The sequence below is a fragment of the Plutella xylostella genome, chromosome Z (assembly GCF_932276165.1).
Source record: "Plutella xylostella chromosome Z, ilPluXylo3.1, whole genome shotgun sequence".
Taxonomy (NCBI): domain Eukaryota; kingdom Metazoa; phylum Arthropoda; class Insecta; order Lepidoptera; family Plutellidae; genus Plutella; species Plutella xylostella.
Genome location: NC_064012.1, coordinates 10,081,256 through 10,100,100, shown reverse-complemented (window position 1 = coordinate 10,100,100; position 18,845 = coordinate 10,081,256). Strand labels below are relative to the sequence as shown.

General features: G+C 37.8%; 2 protein-coding genes across 3 annotated transcripts; both read right to left on the bottom strand.

Annotated features, from left to right (window-relative positions):
• Window positions 1-2,178: 2,178 nt before the first annotated feature.
• Window positions 2,179-9,739, bottom strand: LOC105384121 (alpha-tocopherol transfer protein-like). The gene is made up of 7 exons (XM_011554306.3): window positions 9,554-9,739; window positions 5,115-5,309; window positions 4,614-4,773; window positions 4,124-4,185; window positions 3,466-3,659; window positions 2,882-3,086; window positions 2,179-2,627 (listed from the first exon to the last, which is right to left on the bottom strand). Exons 2-7 carry the CDS (start codon window positions 5,296-5,298, stop codon window positions 2,419-2,421), a joined length of 1,014 nt encoding a protein of 337 aa, XP_011552608.3. The 5' UTR covers window positions 5,299-5,309; window positions 9,554-9,739; the 3' UTR covers window positions 2,179-2,418.
• A 5,295-nt stretch (window positions 9,740-15,034) lies between these two features.
• Window positions 15,035-18,707, bottom strand: LOC105384122 (flocculation protein FLO11). Of its 2 annotated transcripts, none has more exons than XM_011554307.3 (6): window positions 18,486-18,707; window positions 17,963-18,317; window positions 17,580-17,776; window positions 17,178-17,279; window positions 16,860-17,033; window positions 15,035-16,760 (listed from the first exon to the last, which is right to left on the bottom strand). In XM_011554307.3, exons 3-6 carry the CDS (start codon window positions 17,741-17,743, stop codon window positions 16,391-16,393), a joined length of 810 nt encoding a protein of 269 aa, XP_011552609.3. In that variant the 5' UTR covers window positions 17,744-17,776; window positions 17,963-18,317; window positions 18,486-18,707; the 3' UTR covers window positions 15,035-16,390. The 2 variants fall into 2 exon arrangements, with proteins under 2 accessions (XP_011552609.3, XP_048488842.1); XM_048632885.1 differs by having other exon boundaries at window positions 18,486-18,703.
• Window positions 18,708-18,845: the final 138 nt, after the last annotated feature.

Here is an 18,845-nt window from a genome sequence, read left to right as displayed (position 1 = left end):
AGCAGCTTTATAGTTCCCATACCCTAAATATTTCTGGTCAAAGGTGATGGACTGAATGTTAACTGGAAACACTTTTTAGAAATCCTCCATAGACTGAAAAGAATTAAACGTGCCAAAGTCATTCCTTAAGGATTTTTGATAGATCTTATTCAATCATTAAGAACATTATTTACATAATTTATAACGTCTGATACTTTATAAAGGAACATATTTATTTACTTGTCACTGAAACTTGGGTATTCTATTCGATAATACACCATAATGCTGTGAAGCGGCTGTCAAACGCCTTATAAATATATGTCAAATACGGAGTCCCATCCCCAGTTTTAGAGTCTCAATGTATCATACATCAATTATATTGGTTGTTAGTTATTTCATCACATTTTATCGTAATAAGTAATACCTTAATGTAAATTAGTGCCAAATTTTAGAGGTATTTTTTATAGTTGACATAATTATATTATAATTGTTAACGGCACTCAAGAATTGTTTATAATTAGTTATATTATAATATCATGAATAAGTTTCTGTATTATGAATATTTAGATGCACCGTTTTAAATATTTGTAGAAATATTTTTTTAACAACTTAACAACATATTATTATATTCTGACATCGTGTTTAGTTGCTACCATGAATATCTGCACTATGACATAGATCAAGGAACTGATGGTAAACACCAAAGTAGCCTAATCCTATATATATTTAAAATTTCAATGTTGGAAGGTTAATATAGATTGCATAATTTGTAGAATTAAGTTCCTGGAATTACAAGGTCTTTCACACTGTGTGAACTCTCCTATAGAAAGTAAAATTCTTTTAAGCCACAGAATGTCGCCAATTATTATATTATTGCTCATAGTAAAAAAAACTACTAGGTATATTGTTAAATATGTATGTACATAGGTACTATATGTTAATTTATGAGTCGGTTGGATGGTACTTTAATCCTTAAGGTAGCGACTCACATTGAATATTCGCTGGTTCCGTTACGTTAAGAAATTGAATATTTGGCGCCTCTCTCATCTCACCGTGAGCCGAATATTCGACTTGTAGCGTGCTCAAATTAGCGAATATTCAATGTCTACCGCCATCCTTTCAATATAAATCATATGAAAGAGGATTACGTCTGTTTCGCAATGTCTGAATAAAGGTTTATGTGGAAAACTCATGCTGACACAGAAACACTCTGAAATAATGGACAAGATTTCATTTTCTTTACCCTATATTTTTATTAGTTATTCGGAAAGTTTATAGAAAATTAGTGGACCCGTATTTTTTTATTTTGTATATACATAAGTTTTTGCATGATATTTTTAACTTTAAAGTTAATTATTTTAAAACCGGAAGTGACGTCACATATTAGGCTCAATTTTTATTTTTGTCTATTGCCTGAGTCTCGAGAAAAAACATAAATGACACTGACAAGTGACATTTAAACTTTGTTTACATGCCAACCAACAAATGGGTCATTTTCAAACGACCTTGATATTTCTGATGATGGAAAGTAGGTACTTATCATGTAAAAAAATAAGCAGAAGCATTTTTTCAGCTGTGTAGGCGGTGGCATGCTCTGGGACATATTATATAGAGGTCATCTCTTAATAATAAATTAAAAAAATAGTCAGAAAGTGTTAGAACAGAATTAATGAAAATGACCCAAATAAACAACAACATCACGATAAAACGTCAACGTCAATAAAAAAATGAAAGTGACAGTTACTTTGTTTTTAAATCTATAGGCTTTGATCATCAAAATGCATCGCACCTGATGCATGACGTCATCAGCACTTTTTTACTATTTCGTGATTTTCTCGAAAATGATACATCCAAAAAATACAAAAACATTTTTTTTGTGGCCTTTAGAGCTAAATCTCGAAATGGTTTTCGATTTATAGCAGCTTTAGTTTTTTGAAATGTTGTCCATTTTACATAACAGTGTGACCTTCATTATAACACACTAGACTTTTCAGGCATGGTGAAAAACACTATTCCATTCTTCCGTTCATAAATTAACCTGTAAGAACCTAAACTATAAAATTTCAATACTCGCCGTTGCATTTTGTATCTACAAAAATCTATGATTTAATAAAACCAGAGTTTATTCTGGTATTGTGTATTAATTTTTGTCAGTATTAGGTTATGGGTTTTGAATAAATAACAGACTAAAATTACGTAATTTTATTTATTCATAAACAACAATGCGATAAGTACTTAACATAAGTCCTAATCATTAACATAATAAGAGATTTAACAGGTGGTAGATAGAGCCCAGTCCAGTATCTAAGAAAGTCTTATAAACGCCTATACAGAACACTTAGCCTATTACATAATACTTTTGCAGGCCACTAACCCCAATAAATTCGTCATCAAATCCTTCTTTTTGTACTTGGAATTCTAAATTCGAATTTTAAATAATCAGTCTACTTCAAGTTTCCGGAAGTTGCCAGTGAGTCCGCGCATGGCGTCGCCCACCGCGTCTGCGCCTGCGCATGTGTTGGCTCCACTGCGCAGCGCCGACACCGCCCCCTCGCGCGCCGCTTCGCTGTACATCTCGAGGCGTACTGCCAGCTTGTCGTTCAATAGGAGTCGCTCGCGCTTGGCTTCTAACTCCACTTTCCATAGTTCTGTCAAGGAATGTTTTCGGTTATAACAGGTGAAAATTGGGTAACTATGAATAGGATTTAATGCGAGGTGAAGGTGTGATGCTTGACATTAGTATAGTTATGGGGAATAATGCATAGATAGAGTCATGACAGATTTGCAGATTCACGAGCATAGCCAAAGAAGACTCACAGCAGAAAGCGTGTAGGTACGTTACAAGTAAACATAATAAGCTGTAAGTTTTAATAATATGGTAGCTAGGTATTTAAGAACTCACCAATCATCTCCTTCATGGGCATCTCGCCGCCATACTCCTTGGGCAGCAGGCTCTGGTCTATCTCGGCGTCCTTGATGCAAGTGTACAGGCTCACTCGCTTCCGGATCTTCTCCGAGATCATGCTCATGCCGAAGTCTAGTGCGAACTTGACTGTGGGGTGCACGTTGGCCCCGTAGATCTCTTTGTGTCGCATTGGGATTGTTCGCTGCAGAGAAAATGGCATGTCAATATTATTGTGTTGGAGCCAAACGCTTCACTTACGTATACCTGCTGTAACTTCCTCCTGAGCACAGGTATCTGGTAGATTAGTTACCAGGTTATGTTGCAAATCTGACAGAATTATATATAAATAGCAGTAGGCATGTGTCATCGTCATCAGCCAATAAACACTCACTACAGCGCGTATTGTATTCCTACCACAAGGAGGGTCACAACACTCCTTGCTCTGCATTCTTTATCCAACTTTTAGCTGTCTGAGATCTGAGTTCGCCGTCGCCGGTCCACTGTAAGTATACCTACCTATATCTCATGGTAATGTCGAAAGTGGCCTACGGCCATTATTGTGATAGATATCCCTAACTCACCTCTCCATTCTTGATGATTCTGACGGCCTCTTTAGGTGTGAACAAGGTGAGGTGGGGCAGACTGACCCCGGCGCCGTCGGCGTAGTGGACCACACCCCTGACCTGAACATCCTCATCTTCCAGTAGAGTCTCGTAGCAGGTCGCCATCACCCGACACATGTCCTGGTTGGTGTACTTGTAAGGATCGAACACACCTGGAAAAGTTTAGCGTGAGTATTCGCTCTCTTTGGGAAGTTTAAGATGTGTGATTGGTATTTATTACCGAATCGATTTAAGCGATTAGATTTATTGGTTGTGGTTGTAAATATTTATGTTTTAATAGGCAATTCATACTAATTATTTAACAGCACTTCTGTGATATAATATTCGTAACTAATGTAGGTAATGAAATGTTGGTTTATGTGTTTCGCAACAAATGTTTGGCAACAAAATAAATAGTCGGTGTATGAATTAAATATTATGAATGAGTATAGTATCGTGCGGATAAAATACATATTCATAAAATGAAACTTAGGAATAAATAAGCATACTTAATTACTCAAATAGATAAATATTATACTTTCCGTGACCTAAAAAATACATAAAAGTACATAAATAATTTATTTAGGCATTGCATCGATGACATTATGGTGATGATGATTATCAGAGAAATATCTACCAGGTCTGTAAATGATAACTCGTCGTCCTCCCTTATCTTTGAATGGGCTGACAAAAATGAACCTGCAACATAAGAAATTAGTTAAAACCTGTAAGCAAAATCATTGTTGATTTTTTTATTAGGTTCCCTGTATTTCGAAAAGTAGTTCTGTCAGAATTTCTTCCTATGTGGTCTCTTGAGTGTGAGCTCTTTGGTCTAACTACACTTACAACTTTTGCAACAGTTTTCAGTGCAGATTTTATTTCATTCAGTAAAGTATAAATACAAATGCCTTGACTGAGAAATGAGATTGACCTTGGCATTAACACTAACTGCCCACGTTTCAGCCAATAAACTATGTTGGTTAACATTCTGCTTACATAACGAACTTAGTCTTTACCAAAATACACTCGCGGGCAATGAAAAGGTTCCGTGACATAGCACATTTAAAGGTATGTAGGTGGAACACTTTTATTGCCCGCGAGTGTATAAGTAGACAAAACAATCTTACCCAAGGTCAACGAGCTCCATCATAATAGGCAGTTTGTAGTCGAGCTGGTTGAAGGCGATGCCCCAGGACTGGCGCAGCAGGATGTACCGCTCGATGGCCTCCTGCGCCATGGGGACGCTGAACTTCTTCGTACGGAGGAACCGGAGCAGGAAGCTGGCATCTGGTGTAAGCAGACACAGAAATGGTTAGCTTGCTATATTAGTGCGTAGGGGTGGTTTAATAAGCAGTTGTGAGAATCACGAGGGTGCTCCCCGTTATTTAACCGTTATTCCATGCATTCTATCATAAATCATAAGGGTGCGAGTCAAGGTGTCATAAATTTTCATGCATGAAATCCGCACATTCAAGCTTCTTGCTGAAGATACAGGTAAAGTCGTCCAAATGTTTTTTTGGCGTACCTAAGTTATTTATCAAGAATTTGTTTGTGTTGGCTGGGGCAACAGATACTTAAGTTAATTTTGCTGGTATAGGTACCTACCCGAGAAAAAAGTGTGAACTTACCCATCCTCATTGCCGTGAACTTGGGGTTCTGCTCCATCCAGCTCCGCAAGGCGGCCAGGGCCTGGGTCCTGGCGTTGCTGGTCTCCCGCAGCTCGTCCAGGGCTATTTTCTGAGACTCCTCTGACAGCGGGCACTGGTATTCGTCCGCAGGAGTTAGGTGGCGCTTTTGGAGTCGGCGAGACATGGCGGATGGATCTGGGAAAATGTTATGGTTATATATGGTTGACGTCGAAGACGACGAAAGCAATATTATCAATTATTATGTACTACTGTAAAGGCTGCTAAATGTAGTTTCCCTTTAATCTGCATAAGGAAGGTATAAGTTACTAGTGATAATTATTATTGGGGCTGATTTCAAGGCAACACATTTTAATTTATAATTATTTTCGAGACAAATCCTTCAATTATTTATACATAAATCGACCTTTTAGTGTTCTAATGCCATTTCGCGATGAAGAAATTTTTGTTTTGCAATCTCTACAATTCTATAAATTACCTATTAAGGTAGGCATTTTTCAAAACTTAGCGCTTTGATTGGGATAAATATATATTCTGTTTATCCACTGATAATAGATCCACGTTTTCAATACACGATAGAACTGAATAGGTACCTACACCTACCTACCTACTACATACTTACTTATAAATCATTAGTAGGTAATAGCTGAACCCGAGTTTACTCTCATTTAAAACACGTTTTATTAGCTTAGACACGGTACGGTGGACCATGATGTAACGTCATTGAGATCGAGACTGCCATACTTCGAACTGGGCCCTTCAAATACTTTCTATCAGCATAATGCAATAAGCAACGTAGGGTAACGTAACGTACCTTGGGACGCTTGTACCTCGGGACATTGATTGTATTTTTAAAACCGGCTAAATAAACACATTCAAATTCTACCCTAGGCATAGTATTTTACTCGCTTGGCAAAACTAGTGAGTCTCGTGATCATACCAGCATCGAGTGTGTGGTGAAGACAATATGAAGTTTTTTGGAGTCAAAAGTAGCTTTTGTCTAGTTTTTTGTGTTGCTTTATCTCATTGAGGCATGCTCAAAATAAAGACATGGATGTCACGTATAACTTTTCAGTTATTTCATTTTATGACATGGCAATTATCTGAAAGATTCCTATTAATTAAAAATAAAGATATTTAAATTTTGGTTAAATATTGCTTTTTTGTACCTTGGGACACGATTAAATTTGTACCTTGGGACACTGTTTCCTATGGATTTGTACTATGGAAAATGCAAACATCTAAATAACGCCTTATATCTCTGTTCTTATTAGTGCCAGAGTGAAACTAGACAGAAGAGAGATGCAGTAAATCAATAAGAACAGAGATATAAGGCGTTATTTAGAAGTTTGCATTTTCCATAGTACAAAGCTATAGGAAACAGTGTCCCAAGGTACAAACGTGTAACGTACCTTGGGTCAAAACAAGCATTTTTACTTTTATCTTAATTTAATAAAAACTGGCCACACTAAAGCTTTAGCACAAATACTAGTGATAATAGATTATATATCCTACCGAATAAAGAAAATTTCACATTAATATCTTAGTTGTACGCTGCGATAGCTTCATTTAAAGTTGGGGTAGTCGAAAATGTCCCTAGGTACGTTACGTTACCCTACCGATATAAACTAAAATAGTCGGGGATTATGTAGGTAACTTAACCATTACATAACAACTATTTGGACTTCAAAGTTCAGCATCAGTCTGACCTATACCTGTCGATCTAACCATGCGAATATAAATGTTAGATCGATTTTAACGAAATTAAGAAATTATTAACTGTTTGTATTTTTTAAGTCACGTGACGAGACCAATTATCGAAGTATGTTCTAACATTTTTGTATACTGTACCACTTTTACATAAGAATTAATTATAGTATCAGCATCAGCACTTCAGCACTTATCAGACAGGTCATGTCAGCCAGATTCCCTCTTGGATCCTCCAGAATTCCAGATGATTATCCGCCTCGGTAGATAAGAGTAGGCATCACACTACCTACTCAGTCTTCAACCTAGTATTATTACTTAAGTACCTACTTAGATAATTAGTAACTATATTCGAAGGTTAAGGTTTTTTAATTAGGTTAGTCGGACAGCTAAACCCATTCTATTATTTTCCTTTGCAATTGGAGGTTAGGGAGTGAATCGTTTTGTAGTTAATTTCGTGAGTAGGTATTTTATAGGCGTTAAAATTTATTTTATTTATTTGCTTTTTTAAATATATCGCATATCTTAGTCAGTACTAACATCTATACCCTACCTAGGTAACCTGCAAACCAACCGAAAAGCTTTCTTTTAATAGTTTGTGTACCTAGCATTTCAAATCCCCAACTTGCAGCACTTCTATGCGGTGTTTATAAGTTATTCGGTCATTAGGTTAGCCCGTAGCAGCAGTTGCAACACGCGTGGAGCTCGGAATAATGACAGCGCCGACGCAGCGTGGGACGTGCTCAATCATGAAGATTGCAGAAAATATTGGTAAATCTGTACATACGCAAATAATGAAGAGTAATGTGAGCAATAGTTCTCATGACACCCTTTTTTGAAGAGGGAAAGCGTTGGATGGATTAAGAAGCTACGTACTCCAGGTTCTGGCTGTCAAATTCAACATTTAGTTGAGGATGGTAATGGTTAGCTCCAAAGGCTAAGAATAAAAATATTATCGGCTGCTCTTCATTTGTGAAATGTTGTGATTATCTTTACAAAAAAACTTGTTCGATTTTCAAACCTATTAGGTATGAGGTAGGTACAATTTTCTTATAGGTATTGTATGTACAACGTAATAATTGTAAACTTAGGCTAGGTTAGGTGCACCTCTAGCTGACCCGTCGACAATTAAATTAATTTGTTGATGGTAGCGGGAAGTGGCAACCTAGTGGATGGAGTTACAACCTTTTGGTCCAAGATAATACGAGGTTTAACAATTATGTTACGAGAATACAATAAGTAATATAATAATTGGATAATACTTTATGCAATATGTCTAAAAATAGGTACCTACAAGATTCTAATTAGATCTAGATAAAGCCGAGGGCAGAGTGTTATGGCGCTCTTTGGGGTAAGCCTATGCACCATTACGTTATTAATTTATTATGTGTCGATGCTAAATATCAGTGAACGATTACGGGTGTATGATGATAATGATAGTGTAGATACTTGCTACAAATAGTTTACAGGATGGCCCTGTGTGTAGGTCATGGCCCTGTGTGTAGGTCATGGCCCAAACAAAATAGGGTGATGAAGAATCTCTTTACCAGCAATTACAGTCAAACTATTAAGTCCTGACATCAAAGAGTGCGATTTTGCTAAGACTTGTCATCATCATCAGTTATAAATTTACTTTCTTTTACATACATTTCAAAAATAAAATACCGATTGATTATGGTTTTTTACCGGATGTGTTCTTTAATAAATATAACAGATCAATTAAATACGATCTTAAACAATTAGTCAGGATCCACTTCCGTTTTCACGACTTTATAGTTGGACTGTAGTTCTAATCTACGAACATTTGCAAGTTCTTCGTAGTTTCTGAATTCTGATTTATAATATTCTGGTCTATGATTCTGATACTGTAGAACGCTCCAGTACCAACAGAAAAATAAAATGTTAAAGAAGTGTTGTAGTTACATTGGCAAAATTATCAGAAATCAAATTACCAACGCTCTGTAAGTATTCTTCTGTTTTCTTTTACTTCTTCTTCCTAGCCTTGTCCTTATTTAGGGTCGCTTTGTTTTAGTATTAGCAAATAGACAAACATAATATATATTAAAGATAATAGGTACCTACTTATAACTGAGTCAGTAAATTCAAATCGCGCTACTTATAAATTTAATATGTTTTGTTAACTTTAGGACAGTTAATTAACTTTTAAGTTCTTATTAGTCATAAAAATAAGATGTAATGTATCGTCCAGTGTAAAAATCGCAATACAAATTCATAAAAAATATGTTTTAAGTATTTTGCTCTCGCTTTGCAATTTGCAATAAGTACCTGAGGTACTAATTAAAAGTGTCTAATAAATTAAAATTAATTAAGTGTAAAGACAATAAAATATATATTATTTTCGCGTAGCCAATAAGATTTTGCAGTAATAGCATATTTAAAAGTAAAAAAAAGTAAAGTAAAAATGTTTATTTCCTTTAAAAATATACAAGAGATGGTGAATGTACTGACCCCCACACTAGGCAATGCCTGTCCCGTGGAGGATAGAGATAATAATTAACCCATTTAAATACGGCTTTACAAGAAGTCGATTTAAATGAAAAGTCCTGAATTTTTCAGTTTCCAACTTTTTATATGACCAAATCTTAATGATTCTGGGATAATACCGCACACGAAGAATAATACTAATAATTAATGAATTATTCTTAAATAAATAAAAAAATATCGTACAATAATATAAACAAGTGAAAACTTACATTTGAAATGTCAGCTGCAAACACAAAAGTCCGTTGAACTCGGTTCTCCGACCAAGTACCGACGCGAAGCTAGAGATGGCGGTTCGACCTCCTCGCACTCTCGACACCAACTGGCTTCAACTCCGAGACACAAGAGACACCCTCTCTCCACAAACTCTCGACAAAAACATACAACTCCGGGCAAGTTCGCCACTTGATATACTAACAAAAAACTGTTACAATTCTAGCGTAATAGCCATCGTTACGCTGTTCGGCGGTTTAGAAATTATGCCGGAAAATGGAGGAGGGCATGTTGTGATTGGCCAATTGTAGTTCGTCTTATTGTTTGTTTACAGAACGCTTGCGGAGAAATTTGTAAAAACTGATGGAAGAGTGGCTACGAAGAACCGCTGTGTTGCCGGCATCAGCATCGCGAGCGTAATGTAAGGCACAAGATAATGATCATTTTACATCTTTTCTTGATGTACTTATATGTAAATAGGTAGGTATGTTAATCTCACTGGATCATTTTTTAGATGGGTCGCTGGTTGTGGTTGGATGATGATCCGGAGGGCAAGGATAGAGGCCCTGCAGTCTGTTGCATCGACGACGCCTGGCAGTCATTAAAACAGTGAAGTTTCAGTTCGAGCACACTTAATTTTAAGTGTGCCGAAATGAAATATTTTACTGATTCTGAACTGATAGCCTGAAATTTTCAAGAGTGTCTTCATAATAAAGGTAATATTTTTGTACTTACCGACTGACGGGATGGTGCATTGGTTAGTAACTCTGACTGAAGTGTCGAGGGTACCGAGTTGGATCCACGGCTGGGTAGATTTTTGTTTAACGATAAATCTTACGTACTTATAACAATTATTATGTTCTCGGGTCTTGAGTCTTGAGTCTCTTATTTGTCTGTTGTGCGATACAGGCTGTCCCAAAAGTTTTGGGACTGTATATCTAACCCACCAGCAAAGTGTGGAGAATAAGGCAGTACCCACCCAGAATTGGAGGAGGCCCATTGTTCTGCAGTAGACTATTGTCTACAAATTGTGTGTTGGTTTGTGTTTCAGGCTGGTAGTCCTTCTTCTTCTTCAATGCGCCCCGTGCTAGCCCTTCTGGTGGCCCTAATTATTGCCGACCTATAACAGTAGATGGCACCTGAAGAAGAAGAAGAAGAAGAAGAAGAAGAAGAACTACCTAGTAAGCCCAGATCGTAATTTTTCATGTCGTTGTTGTCCTAGGTGGCGGAAAGCGGCGGTCGTTTTTGTAGGCCTTTGGCTATAGCCAGCTAGGTGCTTCCAGAGTGATTCTGAAAGAAATTAACCCAAGAGTTCACGGCGGCGGTGGACGAAAATCGAATCATGTCCATGTCAAAATTACAGTTTATAGAGCACGAATATTGGCTGATGATGACAATATATGGAGCTGTGATGTTGTGTGTGATCTGAAGATATATACTTTATTCAATAAAAATAAGTAAGTACTTAAAACAGACATTTAAATTTAAGGTTTGCTCCATGTATGGTAGTTTTTTCTCAGACCCACACATAATTGCGAGATGCAACGTTGTTCAAACAGAACAATATAAGTAAGTACTTACATAAGCAAGTCAAGGTCTTTCCTCTACAATGTTGAATACTTTGTGACGATATCGGCACATGGCGTGCCAACATATTCGAAAAATCTATTTAGGGAGAAGAGCTGTAGTTATTAATGCACCTATAAAATACCACGGATAAATCATTAGTTCTTCTTCTTCTTCTTCTTCTTTCGTGTCAGTGAAATGCGATTTTTTGTATTTGTCCAGACCAAAAAGAAGCAATTTTGATAGCATTCTGGTTGGCCTGGAGTAAGCCTTCCCGTGTGCAGGTGGAAGGGCACAGGGGACAGGAGAGTAAATGCTCCATAGTCTGGGGGGCGGTACCACAGTCGCATAGGTTGGTACCAACGGTATAGCCCCACTCATTAGTTGCATATAGTCGTCGGCCTTATCCACACACTACCAACTTCAGCGAGTTGAAGATGGCACTTTGGAGAGCCTAGAAGTTAAATTAGATTTTTTTATCATCATCAGCCCTATCGTCCGCTGTTGTTGTGTACTTTACTTACTCAAAAACAAATCGGTCCTATAGCTTTTATATCCCTTGTTACTGCTCCAGTTTACTCGGGAGCTAGGCTGGCTGACCTAAGATTAAGGGGATATGTACAAAGGTTCCACTCGAGAGAGCCACGTACAGGAGCTTCGCCCACGTCTGAATACAATAGAATAGAATAAGTACCCCTCGTTTCCCCTACACTTATGATTCAGGAAATGCTTATTTCATAAGTTAAATAATCTCATTATACGCGATGATTTTTACCTATCTCTGGTTTTTTTTTATAAAAAATTGTTATAAAGAATAACAATTGAGTGCGGCAATATTATTTTTTGTCGTTTTTTGTGTGACGCCAGAAAAATGTCCCAACATTTGCATCTGATATTATGTCAGTCACAACTCAGCAGAGATTTCTTGCATAATTATTGTAGGTGCGTACTTACTGTGCCTCCAGTAGTGTGACTGTGAATGTGACTATTGCAATCAGTCTTACATTTTATCAGCAACAAATGCTGACCCACATTTGATATCGTGCTAAGTCATCTATTTCAATTGAAACCTGTATAGTATGTTTGTCTTAAAGAATTATGAAGATCTGTTCGCAAGTGCAGCTATTTCTCAGCTATTTTTATTGTGACCTGGTACAATAGTCTAAATTGTGGAAGTTTTAGTTCAAAATGTACAATCGGTTTATTTTACGAAATAGGCATATGTAAGTATATAATGTGGGTAAGAAATTAAAGTAAAAGTACCTACATATTTCTAGGAACTAACTAGCGTCAAAGCCTGGTTTAGATATTAGCAAGTTGGCAACATTTCTTTAGCAATGCTGCATGCTATGGTGATCCGATCAATGTGAAGAGATTATTTTTAATTAAGTATAATGTGTGAAGTTATATAATAGGTAACTCGAACACTGAAAAAATACTGTAATTATTCACTACGTGGTGGACTGAAATATGATTAAGTATAAAAGTAATAAAATACGTTAATTAGTTATCTAATAGATTTTAACCCACAAAATCTGTTTCAGACAATACGAGTACTTACTTCTAGTGCTAGGTGCAATATAGATAGGTACCTTCGGCTTATATTCATTAGGAAATGGAGTGTAACATGTTTTTGTGACGAAAATCTCATTATTTCTTCTAAGCAAAGAATCGATAGCAGTTGAAGGTACGTGTTAAACAAAAGGCCCTTAAATCACTACACTATACTATACCACACTGTTTACTCTACAGCATCATCGCGAATCGAATCGCAATCATCGAGCGAACGTAAGGAAAGGGACAAACGCCGCCGGTTTGCATTTAACAAAAGTGTTAGCCGCTCGAGTACATCTCGCGACTCGCGACTTCATACGAATAATTTCTACTAGGTCGATGGCTACAGCACATAGACAAGTTATCTCTGCTACAGCATCAAAAGTAAAATATAAACAATTATTTACATATTGGTTCAGCAGTGATGTATACCTACTTCACTCGGGTCATTGCACAAATTAATGGTATGGCTGTTGCGTATGTAGTCGGCAAGTCCCTAAGCTTTCTACATGATGTTGCAAAAGTGCTATAGTAAGCCGATAGGGGTGGTTGTAGGAAATTGACCTAGTCGGAAGACCTGCTAGGGATCCGACGTTGATGTCAGGGATCGCAGACTCTTCTGAAGTTGTTTGTAATTTAGCTTCTCCACTGAATCCTTTGGTCGCACTCTTTAGAGAGTGAATTCCCAAAAGTCAGACAGAAGTGGTTCAGAATGACCGATGACGCCATGTCTCACCCCTTTTGGGCCTACTATACCACTTTTGCAACACTGTATACGTATACTGTAGGGTCACGCAAAGACCAAACTGTTGAAATATTTAGGGTAGAGCGTAGAATGCACACTTTTTGCAACACATCTATAAAAAGCTTACATAACAACCGTGGTTTTTGAAAAAAAAACGATTACTGTTATGTTCTAAATTGTTACGTAACAAAACGCGAGCCTTTTAGTGAGAAATAATTACCTCTACCATTTCCTCCAAACATAGATTTTGTAATTTAAAAAAGAGAAAACACTTGTTTCTTATTAGGGGTACCTACATACATTAGTGAATATTTACAATGCAATGATAATGATGATGATAACAATGTCATGAACTTCATCCTACATACTTATTTCAGGTTTCTCCAATCAGTATAGCACGCACACCGCACAGCAAGATTTCGAAGATTGCAGATTTCGGAGTGACGTGGTACCTGGTTATAAAAAACGGTTTACCATGGTTTTTCAAATAATAGGTAGGTAAAGTAATTTGCTTTTTTTTCAAAATCTGTTCACAGTCTAGCGTGTTCACAGTGCTGCTCTCAATCGCTCAATCGCAAACTTTCAGGTTGTTAGTACATTTGATATTCCGTCAAAGACTGACTGTACTACCACAAAAAACGTTAAACACTGTTTAACAAGTGTTTAAAACTAAATTTGACAGATTTCGTATGCGTTTGACAGCGCTTAACATCTGTTAAATACTGTCTAAGTTTTTGTGGTAAGGCTCTGAAGCTTTTCGTGGAGTTTTCAATCCATCTCGCAACTTCTTTGTCTTTTACATGGCGGCTTACATAAACCTCTTTTACATAGTGCATCTCCTGACCGTCTTCCTCAACTCCATGTTTAGCATTTTAGATCAAGACTTTGGTTTATGATTGACTCATCTTCAGTCCAATCTCCTCGGTACAAAAGAACTATTGTGTCATCGAATAACCTTCGGTTATTATTCGGTGATACTACCTATGTATGATCCTCTAATTAACAAAGTGTGTCGTATAATTCAGTGTGTAAGAACATAATATATAGGTATATACTTACTATAATTATGAAGCTCGTAAGTAAATAATATAATACTTCAATTATCTACATCTTTACGCAAAATTGTAGTGATGTTAGCAATGATACACAAAAAATTAAATATAATAGACCGTTTACGGAAATGGCTTCTACTGCTCGGGCATAAGAGTTATGACCAGCTAAGATTCAAGTTTGTATCATTACGTCAGATTATGTCACAACTGCTATGGTGGGCCTGCAGTCACTGACCCACATTGGACCACACTACATGTATAACTCTAGTGTGTCAAACTAAGCGTTGTTAGTGCTTAGATAATAAGGGTTATAATAGTTTGCGTTTGATCGTATGAATAGTTAAAGGCCTTGTAACATTAAAGGCGTATGGGCTAATGTCCAATTATATGAGATAGCAGAAATGAGCTTGAAGAAAGGCGGGACTGTCATGCGATGATGTGTGATTTTATGAGATGTACTTACACTTGAGTTCGCATTGGACGGGATGGATGACTTTTTGTCAATGCATATATTTAATATTATTATTTGTTATAGGTAAGTAGTGAGAAATAAAAAGCCATAATGTTTATTTATAAATATATTGAATGTTACAATTTATGTATTCGTGATTGTTGCACTGCCAAGATATAGAGGTATAAAGGTATTCACAGTTATCATTTATCTTATCACCATCTATGCCAATGAGTTCTTTACGTATACCTGTGCTCTAGAGAGTAGGATCAAGTTTAATACGGAAAGAAAATTTATAGACGGACCTTCATTCGAACCCAACTTGACTCATATTTGTGTAAAAGTAGAAAAGAGTCACTATAACAAATATTAACCCAACAGTCGACGGTACAGAGGCTGCATTCTGAGATAGTAATTCGTTTTTAATTTGTCTTATTGCCACCTCTAGCATGCTTAAGTTTGGCAACGCAGATATTAGCAAAGAGGGTAAATCGGCGACGGATGGTCGAGAGAGGCGACTAGGGGTAGACGGTCCGGGGGGTGCGTGCGGCGGCGGCGGGGCGGGGGCGGGGGACAGCCGGGCGCGGGGAAGCGGGGTGGGGTCGGAACGCGAGCCCCGCACCGGCACCCCACTCATCACCGACGAGCCAGCCGACTCCTCCGGTATCGCCATCAGCTGCTCAAATGGATAAGGCGGTGAGTCCAGAGATGCAGACCGAAGCGAAGATGAACGCTTCGAACTAAAACTATCAGTATCGAAAGAAGATTCAGCAATCGAGGATTCAACAGATACAGACAGTGGCCGTCGCATTGAACTCGAAGGCCTTTCTGGGTAAAACTGTTGATAGGAATAGTCGGAGTTGGTAGATACGCTTGGAATGGGTGCGGGCACCGTCATTCTAGGAGTTGGTTTTGTCTGGAGAGGAGATCGCTTCGAGTGTGATTGGTTAAGTAACGGGGAAGGATAATAAATAGATGATGGTGAGGGTAAGATTTGTGGTGAAGTGTCTTGGATATCGAACCCTGGAGTAGGCAAGCAGCTTTGTGAGCCATAGGGGGATCTCGAGGTGCGCAACATGTGAGGCTGTGGCCGCGGCGTGAGGGTGGATTGCAGGGTAGACTTGGACGCGAAGGCTGACGGCTTCCGCCTGACAGATGGCGACAGGAACATGCGCCTTTCATTAACGAGCTGTGACATCTGGGGCGTGACTCCTGACATAGATCTTTGAGGCTGTGATGAAAGTCTGCTCTTTTTAGGGTACACTTTCACTACTCCTTTGGGGTTGGGGCGAGGAGTGTAGAACATGGAAGTAGCTCGTCGGGAGCCGGCGTGCGGAGGGGATCGGCTGGGCGATGCGTAGGATCTGGTGACGGGAGCTGACATAGGAGTCATAGGGGGTGTCGTGGATGGAGGCTGAGTTGGGTAAGCCATTATGCTTGGAATTATTGATAGCTCTGTTGGTAACTACTAATATCTAGATCTGTTGAAATACTGCTTTAAGCATTTGTAAAGTTGAATAATGGAAATAAGTAGGAGTATGGAAAGTATAGTTGTCGGCACCAGAATGTTTAAATCCGTATTCATTGATGTCGTACTTGATAAACTTGGCTCTTCTGATATAAATGGTTTCGGGTAAAATTTTGGTTCTGTAACATTGCAGATGTTCTGGACTTCATAAATGGATTCAGGTTTCGCTAGAGTGAAATGTGTGTGGGATTTTCTCTTTGCTATCTTTACCAATTCTGGCTTGGGACACAAGGGCTGATGGGTGATAGCCAGGGGCGGAGACACATTAACAGATGATGTTGTTGGTGCCACATAATCATAGCAACGGTGTCTGTAAAAAGTTGAGAAAATATAAATTGCTGCAGTCAAACTTAGGCAAACAAAATAGCGCTTATTCCATCATTCACATAATTAAATATTCGTTTCTTACCCGAAAATTAGAACCCAATTGTATAATTTGTTGAATCCGTTTTCGAAGCGTCGTCGTATTTCTGAGGTACGCAGAAGCGCATCATGTGAGTACTGAGTCCCCTGGCTCTCTTCAGCTCGGCGCGCGTAGCTCAACTCACTGTCTGTTGGTTTCATAAACTCGATTACAAGATTCCTGAAAATTTCACGAATGTTAGAAGCCAACTAAAATATGTTTAGTATTGATTTTTGAGTAAATGTTAATCGATAAGTTCGGAATTTTATAAATGTTACAAATTGTAATATTTCTGAATATGTGAATGTATAAAATGAAGCTCACCGTGTTCGTTCTCTCCATCTTTGGTATAAATTGTTTAGTCTGTTGCGCATATTATTAACCACTGGGACAGCATAAGGAGTTTCGTTATCTCTTTCACTAAAGCTGTAAAAATAGTTACTTACTCAATAATCGCTACATTGCATATTATGCTCATCATGGCCAAGGTCTACGATAAATATCATAATACCTACTGTAATGTAGGTACAGTTATCGTGTCTATAATAACGTTTACCCAAAAAAAAATAAACGATCGGTATTATAAATGTCACAGCAATAAGTAAGTATCTATTGCAACAATAGGCGATAAAAATTCTACATAAGGGTGTCAGCATCGGTGACAATCTCAATTGGTAAAAATCTTGAAAAATTTCCACTGGAAAACATAGGAAAGCCTGCCTATACTTGCTGAATGTAGACCATCCCGGTGGGTCCACGCCGGAGTGTGAGGCCACGGGCAGGGGCGACGTGCGAGCCACTGCGACGCGGTGTAGGGTCGTAGGGTCCCTGAACTCCTTCACAAGTCGCGCTAGCAAGTTCACACGACGGTGACCGCTTCTGTCCTCCATTCACAGGGTTGTTGTGTGTAGGCGCTGCTGAAACTAGAGAAATTGATGAAATATATCATCATAGTGACCACGTAACGCTCTATTGGTATAGACATTTCATTGTAATACCCTTGCTAGGAGGGCGGGTTAGGGATACTTATAGCAAAAGCCAACGGAGGTCTAACATCTAAATAGCATTTTAAGAAAAACCTTTCGATTAGGATCGAATGATATACATACTGTCTCTTCACAGAAAAATCTTGTGCTCCTATAAAGCTTCATGGTCCCCTGATTTATTCGTTTGTGGCATTTGGTCGAACTACCGCTGGTGGTACGAATACCACTTTGTAAATGATAAGTACAGCTATGAAGAACACAAGAAATGCCACGATAATAATCGTCAACTCCAACACATTGAAATGGAACTTTTGACTCGTTTGACTTATGAAGGAAGTCGTCGGAGTTTTCATCTAAAAGTGATTGTTAATTTTCGAATCCTCATTTCTTTAGCAGCTAGATTAGTGAATCACAGTTTTCAAACATTTCAGCACTCTAACAACGACTTGTAAGGGTGGTGGCACTGATATTGATACAACTGAAAAGAATATAGAAAATGTTATAAGTGCATGTTTGAGTTTATTATGGCCTAAGTTGTATGAGTAAGTAGGAATCGTGATGTTAAATTACTGTTTTATACATCAGTTTAATTGATAATTAAATAACCCAATGGTTTCACAATAGAAAATTATTAAAATATTCTTACTTTCTAATGATGTTTTCAGTTTCTTATGTTCTTCCATAGTGTTTTTAATGTTAATCCATCATTTACTAATTAAGTTTTTTTTAGTAAGTATGAACAATTGCCTTTTGGTTGAGATACATAGCGTAGCTAAAACAATAATTTAAAATGTTTTGCCGAAATATTAAGGTTATGTCTGAGTTTATTGTTCCGTTTCCGTCAGAGAGACGGACACTCGACTGATGTAATTTGACAGTAGAACCACGGCTAAATAGATTTGGCATAGAAACTTTTTTCTCTCACTCCCAAGGATTTTAGAGAAGCTCTCTCCTCACATGCTCCTCATAGTCCTCACTGAGTTCCTTCTACCAAAGATTATCAGAA